At 39.2% G+C, this 21,209-nt stretch overlaps 1 protein-coding gene across 5 annotated transcripts in view; it reads left to right on the forward strand.

Annotated features, from left to right (window-relative positions):
• The window catches only part of DMD (dystrophin), a 1,940,210-nt gene that overhangs the window by 1,702,761 nt on the left and 216,240 nt on the right, over positions 1–21,209 (forward strand). For all 5 annotated transcript variants that reach the window (XM_057717394.1, XM_057717395.1, XM_057717398.1 and 2 more), the window contains one exon: positions 9,144–9,222. In XM_057717394.1, the coding sequence (XP_057573377.1) occupies positions 9,144–9,222 (79 nt within the window). The remainder of the gene's footprint in view (positions 1–9,143; positions 9,223–21,209) is intronic.

Genomic DNA, 21,209 nt, shown 5'->3' on the forward strand with positions numbered 1-21,209 from the left:
AGCCAAGAAGCTTATTTTTTCTCTCTTTGCTAAGGCAGAAAGCTTGGGGCTATATGCATTTTTATTACACTTCACTGTCTTGCTTTCACTTGAGGATTAAAAAGAAAGTCAAGATACGGTGCATGTATCCTGATGGATTTTAGGATTTCTTGCTTTAGTGAAAGGAAGAATCTCATAAAGTACCTCAGATTATTGCTTAAGAAAGAATACCTACTTCTATGATGACCTAGAAATTCAACCTTTTGTTTCTCCTATAAAAGATCCCGCTGTATTTTGGATTTTTTTCCCTGTAGTTTTCTGCACTATGTAAAGCCACATTTGAAAAAGTAGCTTTCCTTTAGATTTGAAGTGAAAATATCTTGCATAGTTCAGGGAAGTCTTAGGACTGTTCTTGGAGTTGACACCCCACCTCGGTGTTGGGGTGAGGTAGAGTGAAGGAGGAGAGAAAGGGAAGGCTCAGTGTGAAGAAAGTCAAGAAGGCCTAGGGGGAGACCATATAGACTGAGGGGGAGTGAATGCATGTCAGAGTTTTAGCTGCTGTTCTGACAGATGTACACTGAGAAACAAGAGAAGTGCATCACCCCATTTTCTACCCTTTATTTAGCAGCATGCAGTGCACTCACTGAGTTTACTTGCGCCTCTTTTTCTGATATACAAAGAAGCGAGAAGGACTGAACGTAGCAGGACGGGGAAGTACAGGAGATGAGATCTTCCGGTTTATTGATTTGTAAAGAACGGCCTGATACTGGTTTGACTGCTCTGCATCAGTGACAGAAAAGAAAGGCGCTTTTCAGTGGCCTGGAGGAGGAGAGCTGGAAACTGGGAACATGGGCTCATGGCAGACAAGGTTCTTTCATGTGTGGTCAAATTGACTGTGAAGGGAAGCAAGGTCGGGAAGCTTAGGAAATGCTGTGAGGAGAGTGTGGGATTTCAGGGGCGTTGGTTTCCTTGGTTAAGGATTGCTGCGTGTATAGGTCAGCAAATTCTCCCAATCGTCACTGTCAAGGTGATTAGTAGAACAAACTGAAAATCTACCAGTGTATTATTACTCAAAATATAAGGATTCTGCCATTGAGGTAAAAAAAAAAGTTTACTTTTTGGTGCTCTTTCCTTTTTCATTTATCTTCAAGATTTTACCCTGCTTTAGTCATCTTTTAGTATGAATTTGCTAACTGCAACATACTTTCTTTTTTTTTTCTCTCAGGTGATACCAGTTCTATTTTATCCCCTTGATGATTATTTCAAATTGCCACTTCTGGTCCTTGGGAACACTCCTGTGTTCTAGTACCAGGAGGCATAATTATGGCTTTACCATGTGAGCATTACACTACTTACGACCCAAAATGCCACCAGAAAGGAATGCTCCAATGGGCTCGGAAAATTTTGGCAAGAATGATTTCTTCCAAATGTGGAAGGAATAAAGCTGAAGAATAAATAGCTGAAGCTGAAATGTAAATGCTTTAACGTATTGGTGTTGCAAGGTGCGACCCAGTTGACTTTAGTTCCTGCTGCAAACCATGAGATACTTTAGGAAAGGCTTTTAAAGGAAACCGATTTTTTTAAGATAAAATCTGCATCAAGTTACATCATCCAAGCAGAGTAATTCAACTTTTTTCTTATCTCTTTAAGACAAGAACAAAAGAGCAGAAGAAATGCTTCCTATGATCTCTTCCCTTCGCATCACGTTTTTTTTATCACAGCGTGTAGATGTAACAAAAACTAAAGATTTTGACAAATGAAGCAGGATAAGGAGGTTGATTGCTGCTTTTCTAAATTAAAATCAACGATACCCTTAAGGTACTTGAGTCTGTGAAGTCGGCTTAATGTTGATATAACCTGACTCCATTATCACAGAATGAGGCAGTTCCATGAGCACGAAAACTAATAAACAAACTTCCAAGGTGCGTTTTAGAAATCTGTGAGGTGAAAGCTAAAAGCTTAACAATGGACAAAGGACTTGTTTTGTCCTCCCTTGCTTTTCCGGTTGATGGAAGAGTTTGTCAGAATTCGGAGTCATTTTCCTGAAGAAGCATCTGGCCAGCTCTAGGCTGGGGCTCCTTTCACATCATGCCCCACCTGCCTTGGAGGCACGTACAGCCACTTCATTTTAGGTGCTCTCTGTTTGCCTCAGCAGAGTCCGTGTGCTCTTCTGGTAGGTTGTACAGCACACAATTGTCAAGAGTGGGTAGGAGGTGGAAGGATGGGGTGGAAGAGAGAAGGAAGAGAAAAGAGGGAATAAAATGGATTAATGGTGGTGTCAGATGGCACACATTAGCATCCATGCCATCAATTACACTAAAGCAACTAATATTTATGCTCCGACTCAGAGCGAGCACTGTGTTAGCACTGGTTGCTTTCCTGTGGTCTATGCTGAAGTCAAGTGCAAGGAACTGTTTAACTCAGAAGTGTTTCAGGGTCAAGAAAACACATAAATAAATTCAAGGAAAAGAAAATGAAGCCAACTTTTCATTCAACAAGCCCAGATTGTTTTGCCACAGAGCTATACCTATCATATGCCCTCATTCCAAACCTTATCTCAGACCATTTTTTTTCCAGTCACAACTCAAAAGAAATAAGGATTAGAAGAACAATGGATTTTAACTAAAAAGAATTACACTCATTAAAAGGATTTCAACTGAAAGTGTCATAAATCTCAGGAGAGTTTCCAGGATAATGGTTGGGCACATATTTATGACTGTTACAAGTAAGAACTTGGAAGTAAGAATGAATTCTGAAGGCTTCCCCCAGTAGATAAATGCATACCAAAAAGTGTACAAACTGCAAATTTTCAGAACAAAAACTCAAGAGTAGACTGTCGAGCGTCATTTGTGTGCATGTGCGTTGTTTATTCACTAGCATCACAGCACAAGGAAAGTTTTATTTTTATGGGCTCATTAGTGGAGGTGTGAAGTCTGGTTCTTGCATGCTCAGGGATATTTATCAAGGGTCTAGACAAACTGAGAGCCAGAAAATTGAAATGTACATGCCCAGTTACATCTTTTCCCAAGCCTGGAGTAAACACGATTTATGTATGTAGTGCCAGTAAGAACACTTGGACACCAGGAAGGAATCACATTGTCTAACAATGTATTTCCACATCAGGAGGGAATTCTTAGCTCTTTTAAAACTCCAGTGAAGATAAAAACTTAAAAGTAATTAACTAGCATTTCAAAAGAAAAAGTAGAAGCCCTTGAGAACTTAAAGTTAAGTAACAAATATTTGCCTTTAGATCAATTTATTTGAAATTATTACTAGGAGCCACAGTGTTATCTGTCCTTTTTCTTTCTTCTCCTTTTGGCTTATTTAAGGCAATTTTGAAGAAATAATGAAATAAAGATATTCTTCAAAATACATGGAGAAATTGACTGAGCTTTGGGAAACAGTACAGCTGGGAATAGAGTGTGTTATCATTAACTTAGTTGAGTAACTCGGTGCTCATTCATTATCCCCAAAATTACACTTTCAAGTATACCTTAATCACCCTTAGCATAGTGCCTAAAATACCAGAAACTCAAAAAGCCTTTTCATTCACTCATTTATTGAATATTTATTGAGTATCTCCTTTGTATTAGGCATGATGCTAAACTGTGAGTGGGGCAGACAAGCTCCCAGTCTACATGATCGAGGAACTTACATTCTAGTAAATATCTTCTGAATGGAGAGACATTTCTTAGTGGAGTGGAAGAATGGAGGTCTCTGCAAAGAGTACACTGCCTACAGAACTCTGAAAGGAGAAAGCAAAGAATAATATATAGTCCTCATAGCTCTCAAATATGATTATATTTAAAAACTAGAATAAAACAAATATGGAGGAGATTTGGGCTCTCGGTTTGTCGTACAAATTACTGCTTTTTTAAAATTTTTCTAAATCTAATGTAGGCACAATGAATCTAAATCATTTTCTTCTTTCCTTTTTCTTTTTTTAACTTTGAGCATCAATAAAGATGGAAAGAAAGAAAGGAGTGGGGAAGGGAGGAAAGTTATTTCCCCAAACTTGTTTTGGGACTCTTGAAAAAGAAATTCTTCATTCAAAAGATAGTGGTATGGTGAAGATCCTTGAAGAAACTACACATTAATTCATTCAACTAATATGAACTGAGCACCTGCTGTATGCCAGGTACTGTGCTTGTCATCTAGGATATAGTAGGGAAAGAAAAATGGGTCCCTGTCCTCACAGAGCATATTTGTTTAAACAAACAAACAAACAAACAAAAAACAAAAAGACTTTTTTTTTTCTCTGTGACATGCTTTTTCTGAAGAAATGCTGCAAACTAGATCATGAGTACTCAGGGAGCAGATGGCAGTTTTCTGCCCATCTGGGATAGTTCTAAAGAATAGACCCTTGTGTATCAATAGATAAGGTTTCTTCCAGTTCTAAACTTTCTTGATCTGTGATCTAATAGTAGACGCAAGATGTATGCTTCCAAAAGGATGTGACAATTGTATTTATTTTTATGAAAGGAAACAGAGGTATGGCCTATTTGGGGGAAATTGGGTTCTTCCTGTCTCTTTAAATAATTCTATTTAGACTCCTTTGGCTCTTCCTTCTCCGCTCACCTTCTAATACTCAATCCTACCCTTTTCAGTCTCACTTCCCTTTCCTTCCTTTAATGATGGGGACAAATTGCTCTTCTCTAACTGGCTATACGTGACAGCACCCACTAAATGTTTCACTGTTAGGTCAAATTCATCATGTTCCAAGTGAATTCATCTAGCCATTTGCCGTTCCTCCCAGTTCTAATTTCCGTATTTCCATCAGCAATATCCTCAATCTCCTGGTCTTCCACAGTGGAAATCCTGAAGTTCTGTTTGCTTCTACAAACATTACACTCCAATACCAAAGTGATTAGTTTTTCCTTATTTCAAAATACGTCCCAGTCTATGTTGTCTTTTCCATTCCAGGCAACACAGTCTTCATTCCAACACATATAACCCCAAGTCGAGTCAATTGCAACAGTCATTAACTGGTCTCAGCCTCCAGGTCCCTCCTGAATCTGTTACACTGACAGATTCATCTCCCTAAACCTCACCTTCCCTCTCGAATCATGAGACCCCTCACGGAAATCTTCAGTGTTCCCTTTGCCTGTGGGGTAAATCTTAAACCTCAGTGTCTGCAGTGTCTTGTTTTGCATCATCTGCTTGCAGCATAGCTAGCTAACTGCATCTCACTGTCCTCTCTAACACGAGCGTTCTGCTACCCCAGGATTTTCCTTGGCTCACTTCCTCACTTCCAACCCTTTATGCTTCCAGAGATGAAGCCTGTAGCATTCATTTCTTGCATATCTCTTTCCGAATTAACGTATGCTTAAAAAGTGAACAGTTAACTGAGTAAAGAATGAATTGTGCCAGAACGCAAGGTAATGGGGCAAAATTTCTGGCTTTCGCATCCTAGTTTGTATAGTGTTTTATATTGGTTAAAAAAAAAATCCAGTTAGTAAGGTCTAATGCATGGAGGTTATTGTTTCAAGAGTTTATCAAATTTTGTTTCCTTGCCTAATTATTGCTCAGAGTAAAGTGCTTTGTTCTTAAGTAGTTACAGTTTGTGAGAATCTTGTGTGCCTTCAGGTTTTTCTTTCTTAAAAGTATTTCTTTATTTAGTCAGCTGTGCATTCAATCTGTGCCATACGTTTCTCCAAAGATAATATGTGAAAAGAAATATTTTCTGTTTAATTCTTTAATTGTTTGAAGACTATTTCCTGAATATTTCATTTCATTACATGATGCATTTTTAATTTCTGTCTCACTCTCATACAGTTTCTTAAGTGTGAGTTACAGGGATGGCGATTCACTTTTATCCCATTTTATTTTTTAAATGTTTTTAATTTTTATTTTAATTTATTTATTTTGGTTGCGTTGGATCTTTGTTGCTATGCGCGGGCTTTCTCTAGTTGCGGCCCGTGGGAGCTATTCTTCGTTGTGGCACTCGGGCTTCCCACTGCGGCGACTTCTCTTGTTGCGGAGCACGGGCTCTAGGTGCACAGGCTTCAGTAGTTGTGGCACGTGGGCTCAGTAGTTTTGGCACACAGGCTGAGTTGCTCCGCAGCATGTGGGATCTTCCTGGACCAGGGCTCACCCATGTCCCCTGCATTGGCAGGTGGATTCTTAACAACTGTGCCACCAGGGAAGCCCCTATCTCATTTTAAATTCTTGACAATTGGGTATACACTGGAAACTGCCACCATCCCTGTATAAGAAGGAAGCAGCCTTCAGATCAGGGGCTTCTAATGGACTCTGGTGCTGTACCCACGTGGTCCCTATGAAGATACTAACACTGTGGCCAGAGGAGATGGCCTGTGGCATGCTCATATTCCTTCACCGTCCACATGTGCCCTTGGGGATCTCTTTGTCAGTATGTGTGAAGATTTCTGCTCAGTGACCATTCCCACATGGCCTCTGCATCCTATCCTCCTCATCCCCAAACTTTCACATTTCTTCTTTATTTATGAAATGACCCATTCTGCATTTAGAAATGATTACATATTCAAACATTCATTTGCATGTTTTCTTCTACAGCTCTTCTCTGTAATCTTATGGTATCACATTCTTCAAGACCAGGAACTGACCTTGCATTGGATCATAAAAACATAAAAGTTTCATAGATAGGTACGCTATGTTAGGTCCGCTTTTATTTTTTTTTTCTTGGTGCCATATTTATTTCCTCATACAAAGCTCATGTTAATAAAAATTATGAGGGCAAAAGTATTTGAGGGCATGATTGTTGCTATGGAAATAATTCACAAAGAGGGGAACAAGGGTGTCAGCTAGATAGGAATAGAGGTGTGCAGGAGTGAGATTGGCTGGTTTGGGGGATCCTGGGGAGAGATGCTGCCTCCTATCATTTCCCTGGAGTCCTCAGAGGTCTGCTTTTAATAAATTAATTTAAAAATAAATGAAAATGCCAACTGCTTATCAGATGCTTATACAATACCTTTTTTTCCACTTTAATCTCTGGAGTAGCAGTTAAGAGCAAGAGGCAGACTGAATGAGCTTGAATCCAGGATCTGCCAGTTTACTAACTGCTTAAGCTCAGGCAGATTTTGTTTGGTTGGTTTTTTTATCCTCTCATCCTTCAGTTTCTACATCCGTGAAGTGGGGAGATAATATCATTTCCTACTACAGTGTTATTCTGAAAGTTAAATGTTACTTCATATTGTCATGCACAGAGTGCTTAATAAATATTAGCCATTTTTGTATTTTATGCGATGCCTTGCACACTGTTCCTCTCTATTTATTAACCATAATAGCAACAGTAACAGGAGCTGCTAGCAGTTATTGAGCAATTATCGTGTGATAGAAACTAGGCTAAATATATGTATCATCTTATTTAATTCCCACAATAACTCCATGAGGTAGGACATATTGTTGTTCCATTTTAATGATAAGGTAAGTGTAAGATTAGAATAATTTACCCAGGGACAAAAAGCAAGCAGTCGGTGTCAGCAAGCATTCTCATTCATTCTCCCGTCTCCCTCCCTCCCTCTCTTTGTCTGTGTCTCTGTCTCTGTCTGTCTGTCTGTCTCTCTCTCTCTCTCTCTCTCACACACACACACACACACCCCCACTGGTTTGGTCTAGTCATTACACAAATATTTCTTACCACTTGCTACGTACAGGGTTCAGTGCATCCTGTGGGAGGGAGGAGGGGAGAGGAGACATAAGCAAGGAATGCATCCTGCCATCAAGAAGTTGACAGTCCATTGAAGGAGGCTTTCCCTGTATAAGGGAAACAATGGCTATATGGAAGTGCTTTGCATATAAACTGTGTACTGTGAGAATGCTGAGGAAGCTAACGTGTAACAGATTTGATGGGAGAAAAGGGAGATAAGAGCATTCCAGAGGGAAGGAGAACATGGAACAAGGAGTGTTGCATTGGATGGAATGTTGCAGGACAGGCAGATAGAGTTTGACTGGGAGTACAGGGTCTTAAGACTGGGAAGGTAGGTTTCAAGTGTCCCTCGTGTTTTTGTGTGCATCACAGTGAAGGAACCCCTCCATTTTTTGGAACTCTACTTGGTTTTCCAAATATTCGGACCAACCAAAGATGGTTAAGGCTAGGGAGAATGTGTGAAAAAAAAAAGGGGGGGGGGATTGTTCTGGATATAGGCTAGGTACTTGATTGATATAGGAAGGTGGCTTCAGACCAGACTACCTGAGCCACTCTTCCGCTGAGTTTAAGATGTATTTCACTTCTTGGGAGTTATCTACACCACAGGAGTGAACCTGCTTTGACCTCTGATGGCTCTGGGCAAGCTCTGACTAACCTCTAGCTTAGCATAGCCTACTCACACCAAATCAAAATCTGAAGTTATAAAGCTAGGATGCCTGGGGCCACCAGTAATATAGAGTTGGCAAAATGCCAGGTGACAAAATATACCATTTTGCCTGTAAAATTCTTCCTTTTTTTCCCCTCACTCAAAATGGAATTCACTAAGCTGACAGGACCCTGTGTCAATATATTATAGAAAAACATAATAGGGGAAAAAAAAGAATGGCAATTTTTATTCCATGCAGTCTAAAGGTATACTTCCCAGTAATTTCCAAGTCCAATAAAATGTGAAATCTGAAAATTTCTTTATTCTCACCATCCACTCTATAGTTACCCTAAATTAAAAGCTTGCCTCTATTTCTTTGATACTTAAGTATCAATCAACTCTTGGTTACTTATTAATTATCAATGATTAATTATCTATCACTCAATAGCCATTAATTTTCAATACACTTCTTAAAAACATGTCAAAAAAGACAAAGACAAAATATATATCATTTCTGAGATCCTTTAGACACCTAGTGTAATAGCGAATGGCAACCTCCCTACCTAACCTTTGTGTGAAAGATACAGAGTTTGCATTTTTGATGGTACTCATTGGAGGAGTACACTTGTGGCTACCAATGAGTAGAGTGTTTTTTTAAAAATCTCATTTTAACATTGTCAAGAGAGCAAATCTTTTTTTGTTTGGCCTTGGTTTGATAAGTGGGTCTTGAAGGCCATGTACAGTAAGCGGATATTAAAACAGGGTTATATATTGTTGCTTTAGTGTTCCAGCCTTAGAAGCCCAAAAGATCTTACCAAAAAGGATACATTGTTTTAATTGCCCCTCATTATATATGATGAGAGAACATCATTTCTCTCCTCTTTCTCCTAGGTGGCTGTTGAGGACCGCATCAGGCAGCTGCACGAAGCCCACAGAGACTTTGGCCCAGCGTCCCAGCACTTCCTTTCCAGTAAGTTGTTGTCAACTTTCATTGCTTAACCTCTTCATTGCATCTGGTGGCTAAGAATTAAGAGTTGAATTACAGTTGTCTCTGCCAAATGCACTGGAGGCACAAATCATCCTGAAATATAACTTAGTGGGTGAATTCAGAAGGTTAAGAAGAGGAAGACCAATTAGGTCATTTTGTCCAGCCTTTAGCTAATGCATAATTATTTCCTGCAAAGTATTCTCAAATGCTAACTTTAATATTTTTGAATCTTTAGTTCTGCTTATAGCAGTTCACTTCATAAAGCTGATAATTATATCATGTAATTATTATATGATAATTCAGTGTATATTACTGTGAATCTGTAATTCTTTATCTCTATGTAATTCATTAAATACACCCTGCCTGTAAGTTGCAACTTCAGCCCATTCTGTTTTCTTTCCCTAACTATTCTTGTCCCTCTTTTATGCTTGACCTCTCTTCATTCTTTTTATTTTCCAGTTTTATTATTTTATTAGTTATATTTTAATAATTAATTATATTATTTATATTATTAATAAATATTATATCTTTTTAATTAAATTTATTTTTATAATTAATACCAAGAGGAAAAGCCTTGGTTAACTGAAAGTGTAATATTGGAACATTGTATAAATATAATAATGCATATTAAATTCTCAAGCTCCTGTTTTCCTCTGATTAATGTTGTTAATTTATACTACTCTTTCTTTGATTATGAAAGTGTGTATATATATGTGTGTGTATTTAAAAAGTCATACATCTACCACATGGGATTAATATCTGTTAACATTTTGGTGTATTTCCTCCTGGTCATGCATGCATATGTATGAGAGTTTAACCATCATTTTTTTTTAATTTACTTTATCTTGCAGTATAGTTGATTGACAATGTTGTGTTAGTTTCAGGTGTACAGCAAAGTGATTCAGCTATGCATATACATGTGTCTATTCTTTTTCAAGTTCTTTTCCCATTTAGGTTATTACAGAATATTGAGCAAAGCTCCCTGTAGGTCCTTGTTGTTATCCATTTTAAATATAGCAGTGTGTATTTCTCAACCCAACCTCCCTGTCTATCCCTCCCCTCACACACATTGGCCCTGGTAACCATAAATTAGTTCTCTACCTCTGTGAGTCTGTTTCTGTTTTGTAAATAAGTTCATGTGTATCGTTTTTTTTTAGATTCCACATATAAGCAATATCATATGATATTTGTCTTTCTCTGTCTGACTTACTTCACTTAGTATGATAATCTCTGGGTCATCCTTGTTGCTACAAATGGCATTATTTCATTCTTTTTAATGGCTGAGTCATATTCCATTGTATATATGTACCACATCTTCTTTATCCATTCATCAGTCGATGGACATTTGGGTTGCTTCCATGTCTTGGCTATTGTAAATAGTGCTGCAGTGAACATTGGGGTGCATGTATCTTTTCGAATTATGGTTTTCTCCAGATATATGCCTAGGAGTGGGATTGCTGGATCATATGGGAGCTCCATTTTCAGTTTTTTAAGGAACCTCCATAGTGGCTGTAACAATTGACATTCCCACCAACAGAGTAGGAGGGTTCCCTTTTCTTCACACCCTTTCCAGCATTTATTGTTCGTAGACTTTTTGATGATGGCCATTCTGACCGGTGTGAGGTGATCCCTCATTGTGGCTTTGACTTGCATTTCTCTGATGATTAGTGATGTTGAGCATCTTTTCATGTGTTTGTTTTCCATCTGTATGTCTTCTTTGGAGAAATGTCTATTTAGGTCTTCTGCCCATTTTTAAATTGGGTTGTTTGTTTTTTTGATATTGAGCCACATGAGCTCTTTGTAAATTTTGGAGATTAATCCCTTGTTGGTCACATCATTTTCAAATATTTTCTCCCGTTCTGTGGGTTGTCTTTTCGTTTGGGTTATGGTTTCCTTTGCTGTGCAAAAGCTTTTGAGTTTAATTAGGCCCCATTTGTTTATTTTTGTTTTTATTTCCATTACTCTAGGAGACAGATTGAAAAAGATATTGCTGCAATTTATGTTAAAGAGTGTTCTGCCTGTGTTTTCCTCTAAGAATGTTATGGTATCCAGTCTTACATTTAGGTCTTTAATCCATTTTGAGTGTATTTTTGAGTATGGTGGAGTTTAACCATCATTTAAAGGCAATTACTTTGTGCCTGACAGTGTTACAGATATGACCCAACTTAATCCTTATAGCAGCCTATAAGGTAGATATTATTATTATACCAATTTTTAAGATGAGGAAATTGAGGTACACAGTCACAAAGCAAGTGCATGACAGAGCCGGGATTCAAACCCAAGAAGTCGGCTCCAGACTCTCTGTTTTTAACCACCACACTAGACTGTCTTTTACTTAATTGATACATTTTATAGAGAAGAAGCAATTCTATATGATCTCCCTTCATTCTTCTGCCTTCCTCTTTTTCTTTTTACCTTCAGATCTTTTTTGGAGTATAATTGCTTTACACTGTTGTGCCAGTTTCCACTGTACAACAAAGTGAATCAGCTGTATTTATACACATATTCCCATATCCCCTCCCTCTTGAGCCTCCCTCCCACCCTCCCTATCCCACCCCTCTAGGTCACCACCAAGCATGGAGTTGATCTCCCTGTGCTATGCAGCAGCTTCCCACTGCCTTCCTCTTTTATTGCCATATTCTAGTCCTTTCCTTTCTTTTCCATTTTCCAGAAGCTAATAAAAAGATCCATACTCATGAACATTCTAAAGTATTTGACTTGATGCTTTCACGTGTGTCTCCAGTTGGCCATGGTCTTTTAGAACAAAAATTCCTAGAAGATAGTGATCCTGTCTTTTGTTATATATTGATAGTGTATTAAGTAAGAAGTTGTCTTATTATCTTGACTGGGTCTAACCTTATTATCAACATGCAGTCATTATTTAGACAGTATCACATGCCCTTAGGAGGTGTCATTAAAAAAAGGGTAAGTTAAAGCAGGATATGTAATTGAGTGGCTTTTGGGAATGGCTGTAGAACAATTATAAATCCTGCAGGTTTTGTCTTCTATATTTTTCCCAATTTCTGGTCTGCTTAAATCGCCTTGATGACAGAGCCATTCTATTCGATTTAATTGAGATTAAATTCAATAACATACTTGTGACTCATAAACCATAAATAAAAATATTCCTACTATGAATATTAATTATTCCTCAGACACCATATATATTCATTCACTCTTTATTCTCTCTGCCTGCCCCACCTTCATTCCTATGTCTTCCCCATTAAAACCTATTCTCAGAAAATATGTTAGACTCATTTAACCCAGGTGACAGGTAAAGTGTAATGTGTACTTCTCCTGGGTTATTTGCATTTTAATAGGGTGAAAAGCCATAAGCCTGAGGGACGGCTCTCTGGTGGTGGAAAAGCAGCCATAATCTCTGAGCTGTAAGGGGAGGACTTTGAGGGGCCAGCAGGAGCATCCCCACACCTTTCCAACCATATCACACTGGTGCCCACTTCCCGAAAGGTCAGGTCTGTAGTCACAGACACTCATAAAGACACTGATTCACCTGCTCATATGGAGCCAGCCCCAGAAGTCACCAATTTTTTACATACCCACGGGCAATATCAATATATGCTTAGAAGCTTTGCTTACAGATATCACAAAATACCCACTTGGTTTAAGGGATATTTGAGAAAATAGGACAGTGAGACTAAAGACTACATAGAGATCATTTCTTTGTGTTGTCCTTTTTTAAATTATAGAGGTAATAGGTGCCCCTCAAGGAAATTTTAGAAAGCAGAGAGTACAAACAGGAAAAGAAAAATTATTCATAATCCCACCACTTAGAGATAACCACTATAAAAAATGTGGTTTATACACATTCTGTCTTTCTCTCAGGGGTATGTGTGTATATCTCTGTGTGTGTGTGTGTGTGTGTGTGTGTGTGTGTGTGAATTTAGATTCTCTCTCTTTTTTAAACCAAGCAGGGATAAAAACATTTTACAATCTTATGACCTGCTTTCTGCCTTTAGAAGTATAATAAAAATATTTTCATGTGTTTAAATATTCCTTTGCAGAGGAATTTTTTTAGATGGCAGGGTAGTTTTCCCTTCTGTGGCTGTATCACATTTACCAAGACAATTCTAACTCACTCAATATTAAGGTTATTTCAAAATGTTCACATTTTATCTAACATTATATATCCATCATATGTAATATTCTTTGTACACCTTTATAAACCTTTATAAACATCTCAGATTCTTTCTACAAAATAAATGCCTAAAAAAATGGAACTGCTGAGTTAAAGAATGTTTACATTTGTAAGGCTTTTGATATGTATTGTCAAACTGATCTCTAGAAAGTTGCACCAGAAATCTGGTACACCATCAAAACTGTACTTGAGGCAGGGCCTCTCTAAAGTCCCTTATTTGCTGTTATTTTTATGTTCTATAAAAGAAAAAGAGCTTCCCCCCCGCAAAAAAACACAAAAATATGTTTGAAAAAATACCACTACGATCATATTAAATGAGTTTGAATTGAAAGCTGTCTAGTAATTTGGTTCAGATTACCAAGAATAAAAATAGAGTGATTTCTGAGGCTTAGAAGTTACAAAGAAAAGAAAAATCAGGATGAGCCACCAACCGCACCCCTCTCCAGCATGGTCAGGGTCTCTGTCTCTCTCATTTTACTCTCCCTCCCTCTCTCTCTCTCTCACACACACACACACTCACTCTCACACTCACACTCACTTACTCCCCTTTGAAAATTACATTACCAGCTGTCTTTGTTTTTTTCTTTTTTTTTATCAGTAGAGAGAGGCGGCCTTTTACTAAAGTATTCACTGTTTCTTCTTGGTGGCCCGATCTCTACTTGTTAAAGAAGTTGTTTCTTTTATCTTAGATCTGAGAGAAAATGAAAAGAGAAAAACGTTGTAAAATATGACCTTTATCTATTGATAGACACTAGTTTGCCTTTAATTCTAGCTTTAATGTTGTACCACTTCTGATTGACTTCTGGAACTTAAACCAAGGAAAGGGAGAAATTCTAATAGTGTGATTTTAAAATATATTTATCCTTAAAATTTTATATATTTTAAAATATATATATTCATATGTAAATAATCAAAAATGTACGATAGTATTCACTAGCTTCGTAGTCTGAAAATTGTCCATCTTTTGTTATTTTCAAGAATTTAAGGACTTTTTAAAAAAAAAGAATTCAAGATTTTTTTTTTATGGCCATTTTCTCAATTCTCTGGGCTTCTGTTCTAAATTTTACTTTTCTCACCAAGAAGGATAACTATATATTAGAGTAGAGGTAGAAGTCTTTCTGTAACAGTAGAAAGAACTTATCTTTGTCTTAATATTTTGCAAGTTCTAGAATTCCCTCAAGGGCCATTTCCCAAGCCAGGTTCCTCACAACATTAATGTTCTGTACGATGTTAATAAATCTCCCTTGAAAGAATAGTTCTGGGGTCAGTGAGATTGGAAAAACACTAGGTTATGCAGGTAAGCAAATTTCTTTCCTGTTGCAATTCTTGTAGCTTTTCATATGCGTTGAAACTCGAAGAGGAGCATAGAGTCAGTGACTCTTGGGTCCTACTTATGTGACTGCGGAAGCCTTTTTCAGGCATGCCAATTAATTTCTCACTAAACATGCCATGGAACGTAGTATGGGAATCTTTGCCCTACAGTGATATTTGCCAAATAGTTTAATAATGAGAACTTTCTGCTGAAGGTAGTAAGAACATGTTGCAATTAAGAAGAAAATGAGTATTTACAAGGCAAAAGGGTCAACTCTCTCCTTCCTGGGGTTTCCAGCCCCCACGCTAGGAGACCCCCTATGCTGTGGGGTTTCCTAACAGGAGAGAAGCTTAGAGAGTATCTCTATCAGTTGTTTTCAAAGTGCTCACTAGTGAATCCTGAAATCAGTTTAAGGACTTGGAGCCAGCAATTTTTTAATGGAATGAAATGAAACAGATTAGAAAATATCAGAGTATATCACACAAGCAAGGTTAAGTATCATTTCGACACTTTGGTTTCAGTTAGGGGTGTGTGTGTGTGTGTGTGTCAGTGTATTACATCACAGTGTAAAATGTATTCCTTCTGTGGATTGCAGTCAAGAAAGTTTGAGGGGTACTGAAGTACTCTAGCCCAGCCCTTACTTTACAGATGACAAAAGATAGGTGCAGAGACCAAATGACATCATCAAGGTCACACAGATGGTTATAATAAATCTGGGACTGGAACCCAGTTTCTGGACTTCCATGCCACACCTCACATTGCCTTATCCATTAAGAACTAACACACAGGCCAGTGACTGTCTAGTCTATCTGATATTGCCACAGATTTTTCTCTCTTCTTTTTCTCTTGGTCTGGGCCACAGTAAGTTGATTTACAGAGCCTCAGTTTTTCTCTCGATGCCTCTGGGCCAGGTGTCATCTCACCAATGATATGGGATATTGGTTAAGAGTACAGACTCTGAAGCTAGGTTAATCGGGTTCAAATATTGGCTCAGATACTTAATCTCTTTATCCCTCATCTGTAAAATGGGGATAATAATATGTTTCACCAAATTTAAGGCATACCCCCCCCATGTTTTAACAGCTCTGAAATCAAAATATACCTTACGTCCAGTGGAGTTTTCAGTTCAATGAAATATGGTAATACTATCTCACAGTGTTATAGTGAAGATCAAAGAGTTAATATGTGTAAAACCCTTAAAACAGTGCCTGGCATATAGTCTGTGCCATACAAGTGTTTGCTATTAGCATTACTATCTTTACTGTCAACTTGGTAGTATAACTTAGTATCTGCCTATTAGTCATGCTAGATAGAAGTAGCATTCATTCGCTTGCATGTAGTTCTCAGTGTAAGTAGTTTCTCTCTTTTCCAAAGATGTTTTTCAAGGATCTAATCCGAAAGTGCAGTTTTGCATATTAGAAGAGCTCAACAGTTAACTTGTGTAACTAATGATAGGTGAATAATCAATGAGTAGACCCTAATCTCTGTAAGGACAGGATGGTTTTACTCTTGTTGACAGTTACATCCTCCAGTACCTAACACAGTATCTGTACTTGGTAAATGTTCAGTAAAATCATACACAGAATGAATTATGTCTTACACCCAAAAGAAGCAGAGATAAATGTCCTTCTCCTATTGTTAATACACCGTGGCATGAGATTTAGCATAGTGACTACCACATAGTAGGCTCTCAATAAATAATATGACCTTTTATGTTGCCTCTCAGCAAGGACTAATAGCATTCATAACTTTACATAGTCCTTTTTCTAAATGTCTACTGTGCCTTGTAATACATTAAGAGAAAAAGCTGTCTTCAAAATTACAGCATGATCACAACTATATGAGGAAATAAACTATAAAACAGCAGAAGGGTACACAAAAAGAAAAGGCTGAAAATCAAATACATCAAAATGCAAACAGCTATTTTGTTTTACTTTCTTATTACTTTTGCAGATTTTCTTTTTACTAATAAACGTGTATTTCTTTTATGATGGAAAAAACAGTAAAGGCAAAAACTTTTTATTCTCTAGCTCTTAACCCAGTAACCTCTTGCAGATTTAAACTCTACTGATGGCTGTGGAACTCTGGAAGATGAATTTCCTTTTTACTATTTATTCCGTATTTAAAAGCCATGGGTTTCACTGAGTGATCTTCTTGTTCTCAGAGTATGAGACACCGTAAAAACAAAGAACTGATTACTTACTTCTTGCAGGCTTTATAATCTTAACCGCCTTAATCAAATCCCTGGTTAACTCTTTTTCTCTTGTTAAAGTAACCCAAGCGTTTACAGTTTCTCCTTGCTACATAAGGCTAAAAAGTTGGTTTCTATCTTGAGAGTTGCCAAACCTGCACTGCCGCCTCCTGCCCCGCCCCCATACTGAATAAAAAAGGTAGGGGGCAAACCTTTAAGCACATTTAATAATTGCTGACATTTCACTTAACTGTGCTGCAATCTCTGTTACCATTGTCCTCAGGGGATGGATGAATTTGAAATACGAGTAGGCCCATAATTTAAAGCTCAGATCAGCTTAAAGAAGCCATCATGATAAAAGTCAGGAAGAAGCTTGCAGGTACACTGTGAGATGATTTTCAGCCTAAAGCCATCAGATAAAATCTCAAGGCAAAATAATTTGAGCCAATTTCTTCAACAGTCACGTGCTGTCCTGAGTGTTGGGAATTTGGAACAAATGCCGTCTGACCTATCATTGCTGCTAGTAACGCCTCCATAAGTTCAAAGTTAACCTTTCAGATGCCTGCAAAAAACAGTCCCCGGTGATAATCACTGCACTCTCTTCTCAAAACCTCTCTCTCTGGCCCTTCCGCCTTGAGCTCAGACTTATCTTCTCCAATCTAGACCTCGGATTTATTTGCCTTAGAGTATCCTTAGTAACAACATTTTGCATCATTGGCCCTATACACCCATTTATTTGAACACAGGAGGAAGCTTAGGAAAGTTCTCAGTTTCTGCTGTGGGAATTTGTGGGCTGGAACTGGCTTATACTAGCTCAAGAGAGCCAATTCTTATATATACAGGAATTGTGAGCTGGTTGTTAAACTGAGCTTTGGTAGCTTGAAATCAGCCATAGTGGGAATGTTTACCCCTCACCCCACCTCCCAAAAAAATTGGAAAAATCAAGACTTTCTTTTTCTTTTTGGCATAGCGGGTTTACCAGAACACCACCGAATTTATTTATGTCATTCAGATCACCCAAGTCCCTGGAAGCAAAGCTCAGGACCCAAATATCTATCTGCCTTAGGTAGGAGGTCCATTTGTCCTGCTTTGTCTGGGATGTTCTTGGTTTTTGCACAGAAATTCCCATGTCCCAGTGACCCTCCTCAGTCCCGGGCATACGAGGATGGTTGATCACCCTCGCCTTTGGTAATGTTCCACAGAAATAGAGCCCTCCATGAGGGTTCTTATACAAGTAAGCTGTCAGAGAGCAGCTCTCAGGTGAAGGCGAGAGAGGGAAGCAGCGTGAGGTAGGGGGAAGAGAGGTCAGGGAGTCAGCCTAAGCAAGGAGGTGGAGACTCACTTCAGCCTGATCCCACCAGGAACTCTGGAACACGAATTGCCTCCACTTTGAGGCAAGGGAGCTGGGCTTTTGCTGCCCCGTGTCAGTCAGCCATTGCCTGTGAGTTTCTGGGGAGCAGTGGACAGCAAAGCAGTTCCATTTTCCTGGGGGAGGTTCTCTGGAGCTGAGGGCAGTGGGCCCATCGCAGCCAATGCTCACAGCAGCTGGGGATGGGTACCCCAGCCAGGGAGAGGGGATCTGAGTGGGACACCGATAGCATGGACCTCTTACAGGCTTTATGAAGCTACTGTGGTACCCCATGCATTATCTGGCTTTTGAGCTAAATGGTGACATTTAGCTTGATCACTAACCACCTCTCCTGCACCACATACCTGCATGGAAATTAGCCTAGTGGCATGGCAGGGACGAGGCAAGCACCTGTTTCTCTCTTATTTCATCTTCCTCATCGTGATAGATTCCTCTGGGCCTCATGAGGACGTAGGGCCGAGAGACCAGCATCACAGCGCTGGATCAGTTTCATGATACATGGGCACTATTTTAGTGGCATGCTGGCTCTGAAAGGTATATTTTAACACTCCCCAGAAAATGAAGGCGTTTGTGCATTTGGCCTAGGGTAGCATTTTGTCATCTGTCCCAAAATACAACGCTTTGCACAACAGAAATGGTGGAATCACATCCCTGTGGGCAAAAATCATTACTCTCTTTTTTTCCATTTGGATGTTTTCCATTTTCAGAACACAGCCAGTTTGGGATTAGGAAATACTTTTTGGTGAGAACTTTGAGGTGAGGACAAAAGGCATTTTGGTTTTTTTGTACGCTTACATAAACTATCAAAAACTATCCCCAGTTTAAAAAACCGCTCTTTTGAATTTTTAAATATACATTCAGATATCAGCAGTAACAATCATCTTGATTTCAGTCTACTGCAGATGTGCTTCGGAATGTGCTGTGTCTCCTTCAGGCTGGAAGGGACAGGGATGGGCTTAGGTGATGAGGGGCATTTTAAGGATACATGGAAACATAGGGAATGATGGGGAACATTGTTCGCCCCGAAGCACGTGTTTGCTTCTCTCTGTATTTGCCTCTGCCTCTATCTCCATAGACTTCAGGCTATCACAGTACACAGCATCTTTTTTGCCTCCACCTTTTCCTTACTCATAGTTTCTACTGCCTTATGACTTGTTTTCTTCTTTAGCTCCCTGCCTTTTTCTAACTTCCCCACCTCTCTACCATCTCAGTTTTTCTCTGTGTATTACAATCAAACTAAGAAAGAGCATCTGACTGGTTCGCTTATTTACTATCTATTTAGGATGAAGGCCATCTCATAAGCCAAGGCCAGACCGTAAGCAGGCTTTCCTGACCTGGGCACTAGGGACATTTGAAGCCAGACAATTCTTTGTGGTGGGGGCTGCCCTGTGTATTATAGGGTGTTTAGCACCATCCCTGGCCTCTACCCGCTACGTGTCAGTAGTACCACTCTCCCTCAGTTGTGATAACCAAAAATGTCTCCAGATATTGTCCAATGTCTCCTGGAGGGCAGAATTGCCCCTGGTTGAGGACCACCCCTATATACCAAACCACTGCACGATTTGTGGCCATTGCAATAGGGTCACATGGAACACAAAGTAGAATGACCTCTGTCTGAGAATCATTTGAGACTACTTTTCTGCACTCCTAGGTACCCTTCATTGAAGAGACAACCTTCAGCTGTCTGTCCCTTTGGGAATGGCCTCAGCTACCTTGCCCAAGATCACACCCCTTCCATGGGCAGCTCCTGACTAATGCAGGAGTACAACAACATGGCTGTTTTGGCCCAACTCGAGAGGACTCTAACACTCTAGCAAAAGAGCCCCTGAGGGGTTGAGTGAGACTGTCACTGGGCCTGCATCCTAGCTTGACTTCTCTCTGTTGCCATCCCTCCCTTCTTCTCCCTTCCATAGGGGTTGATCGCAAAGGCACGACTTGCTAAATATGCTGCTCTCTGAACTTTGCCTTAGAGTCTGCTTCCTGGGAACCCAAACTGTGATGGGGCATTGTAACTGACAGACATTTAGAAGCATCTGAAAAAAAAGTATTACAATAGGTTCATTCTAGTCACTGGGTCATTTGATATACTCTTGCTTTCGTAACGAGGTTGATGATTTTGTCCCATGTATGTAGTGATGATCATTATTGAAGGTGTCTGACCTCATGAGCTCCATTAATGGGTAAGGACTTTGGGGACAGCATAAAATTACGTCAGCCCCTGAAGCTCAGCAGGATACATACCAATGACAGGCAAGAGTTAGAATGAAGGAGACTCAATAAAATAGATCATAAGAGGAGATGGGTTGGGGTGTGAGCACCACAAGGGTAAAGGACATGCATTGCTCTTTTTTTTTTTCTTTAATTTCATGCATCTCATGCCTTGCAGATAGATGCAGGATGTGCCTTGATTGAATGAATAACTGCGCACTCTAAAGATTGTTCCCACTCTAATGTGAGAGGAAAGCACTTAGTCTGGTGCCTGGCCTCATGTCCTAAAAACGTTATGAGCTTCACTTTATTTTTAGGCAGCTAAGGATTGATTCATTCTGTCACTCAACAAATGTCTATTCCATTTAATGACTAACATAGATCGGATTCTTTTTAGGTACGGGGGGAACAGTAGTAAATAGGAGAAAATGTATCTCTCATGCAGCTTGCATTTTAATAGGAGAAGGCAATCAGGTCATGATAAGTTTGATAAAGAAAAATAAAGCAGCCTAAAGGGGCTAGAGGTGATAGGGGAAAAGAACTTTTAAATGGGATGGTCAGGGTGGTGACATTTCATAGATAAATGAGGAAGCACACCAGGCAGATACGGGAGAGGGGGGCAAAGGGTTCCAGGTAGAGGAAACAATCAATGCAAAGGCCCTGAAATGGGAGCATCCTTAGAGGGGTTGAGGAACAATGAAGAGACTAGTATGACTGAAACCAAGGAAGCAAG

The sequence above is a fragment of the Hippopotamus amphibius genome, chromosome X (assembly GCF_030028045.1).
Source record: "Hippopotamus amphibius kiboko isolate mHipAmp2 chromosome X, mHipAmp2.hap2, whole genome shotgun sequence".
Taxonomy (NCBI): Eukaryota; Metazoa; Chordata; class Mammalia; order Artiodactyla; family Hippopotamidae; genus Hippopotamus; species Hippopotamus amphibius.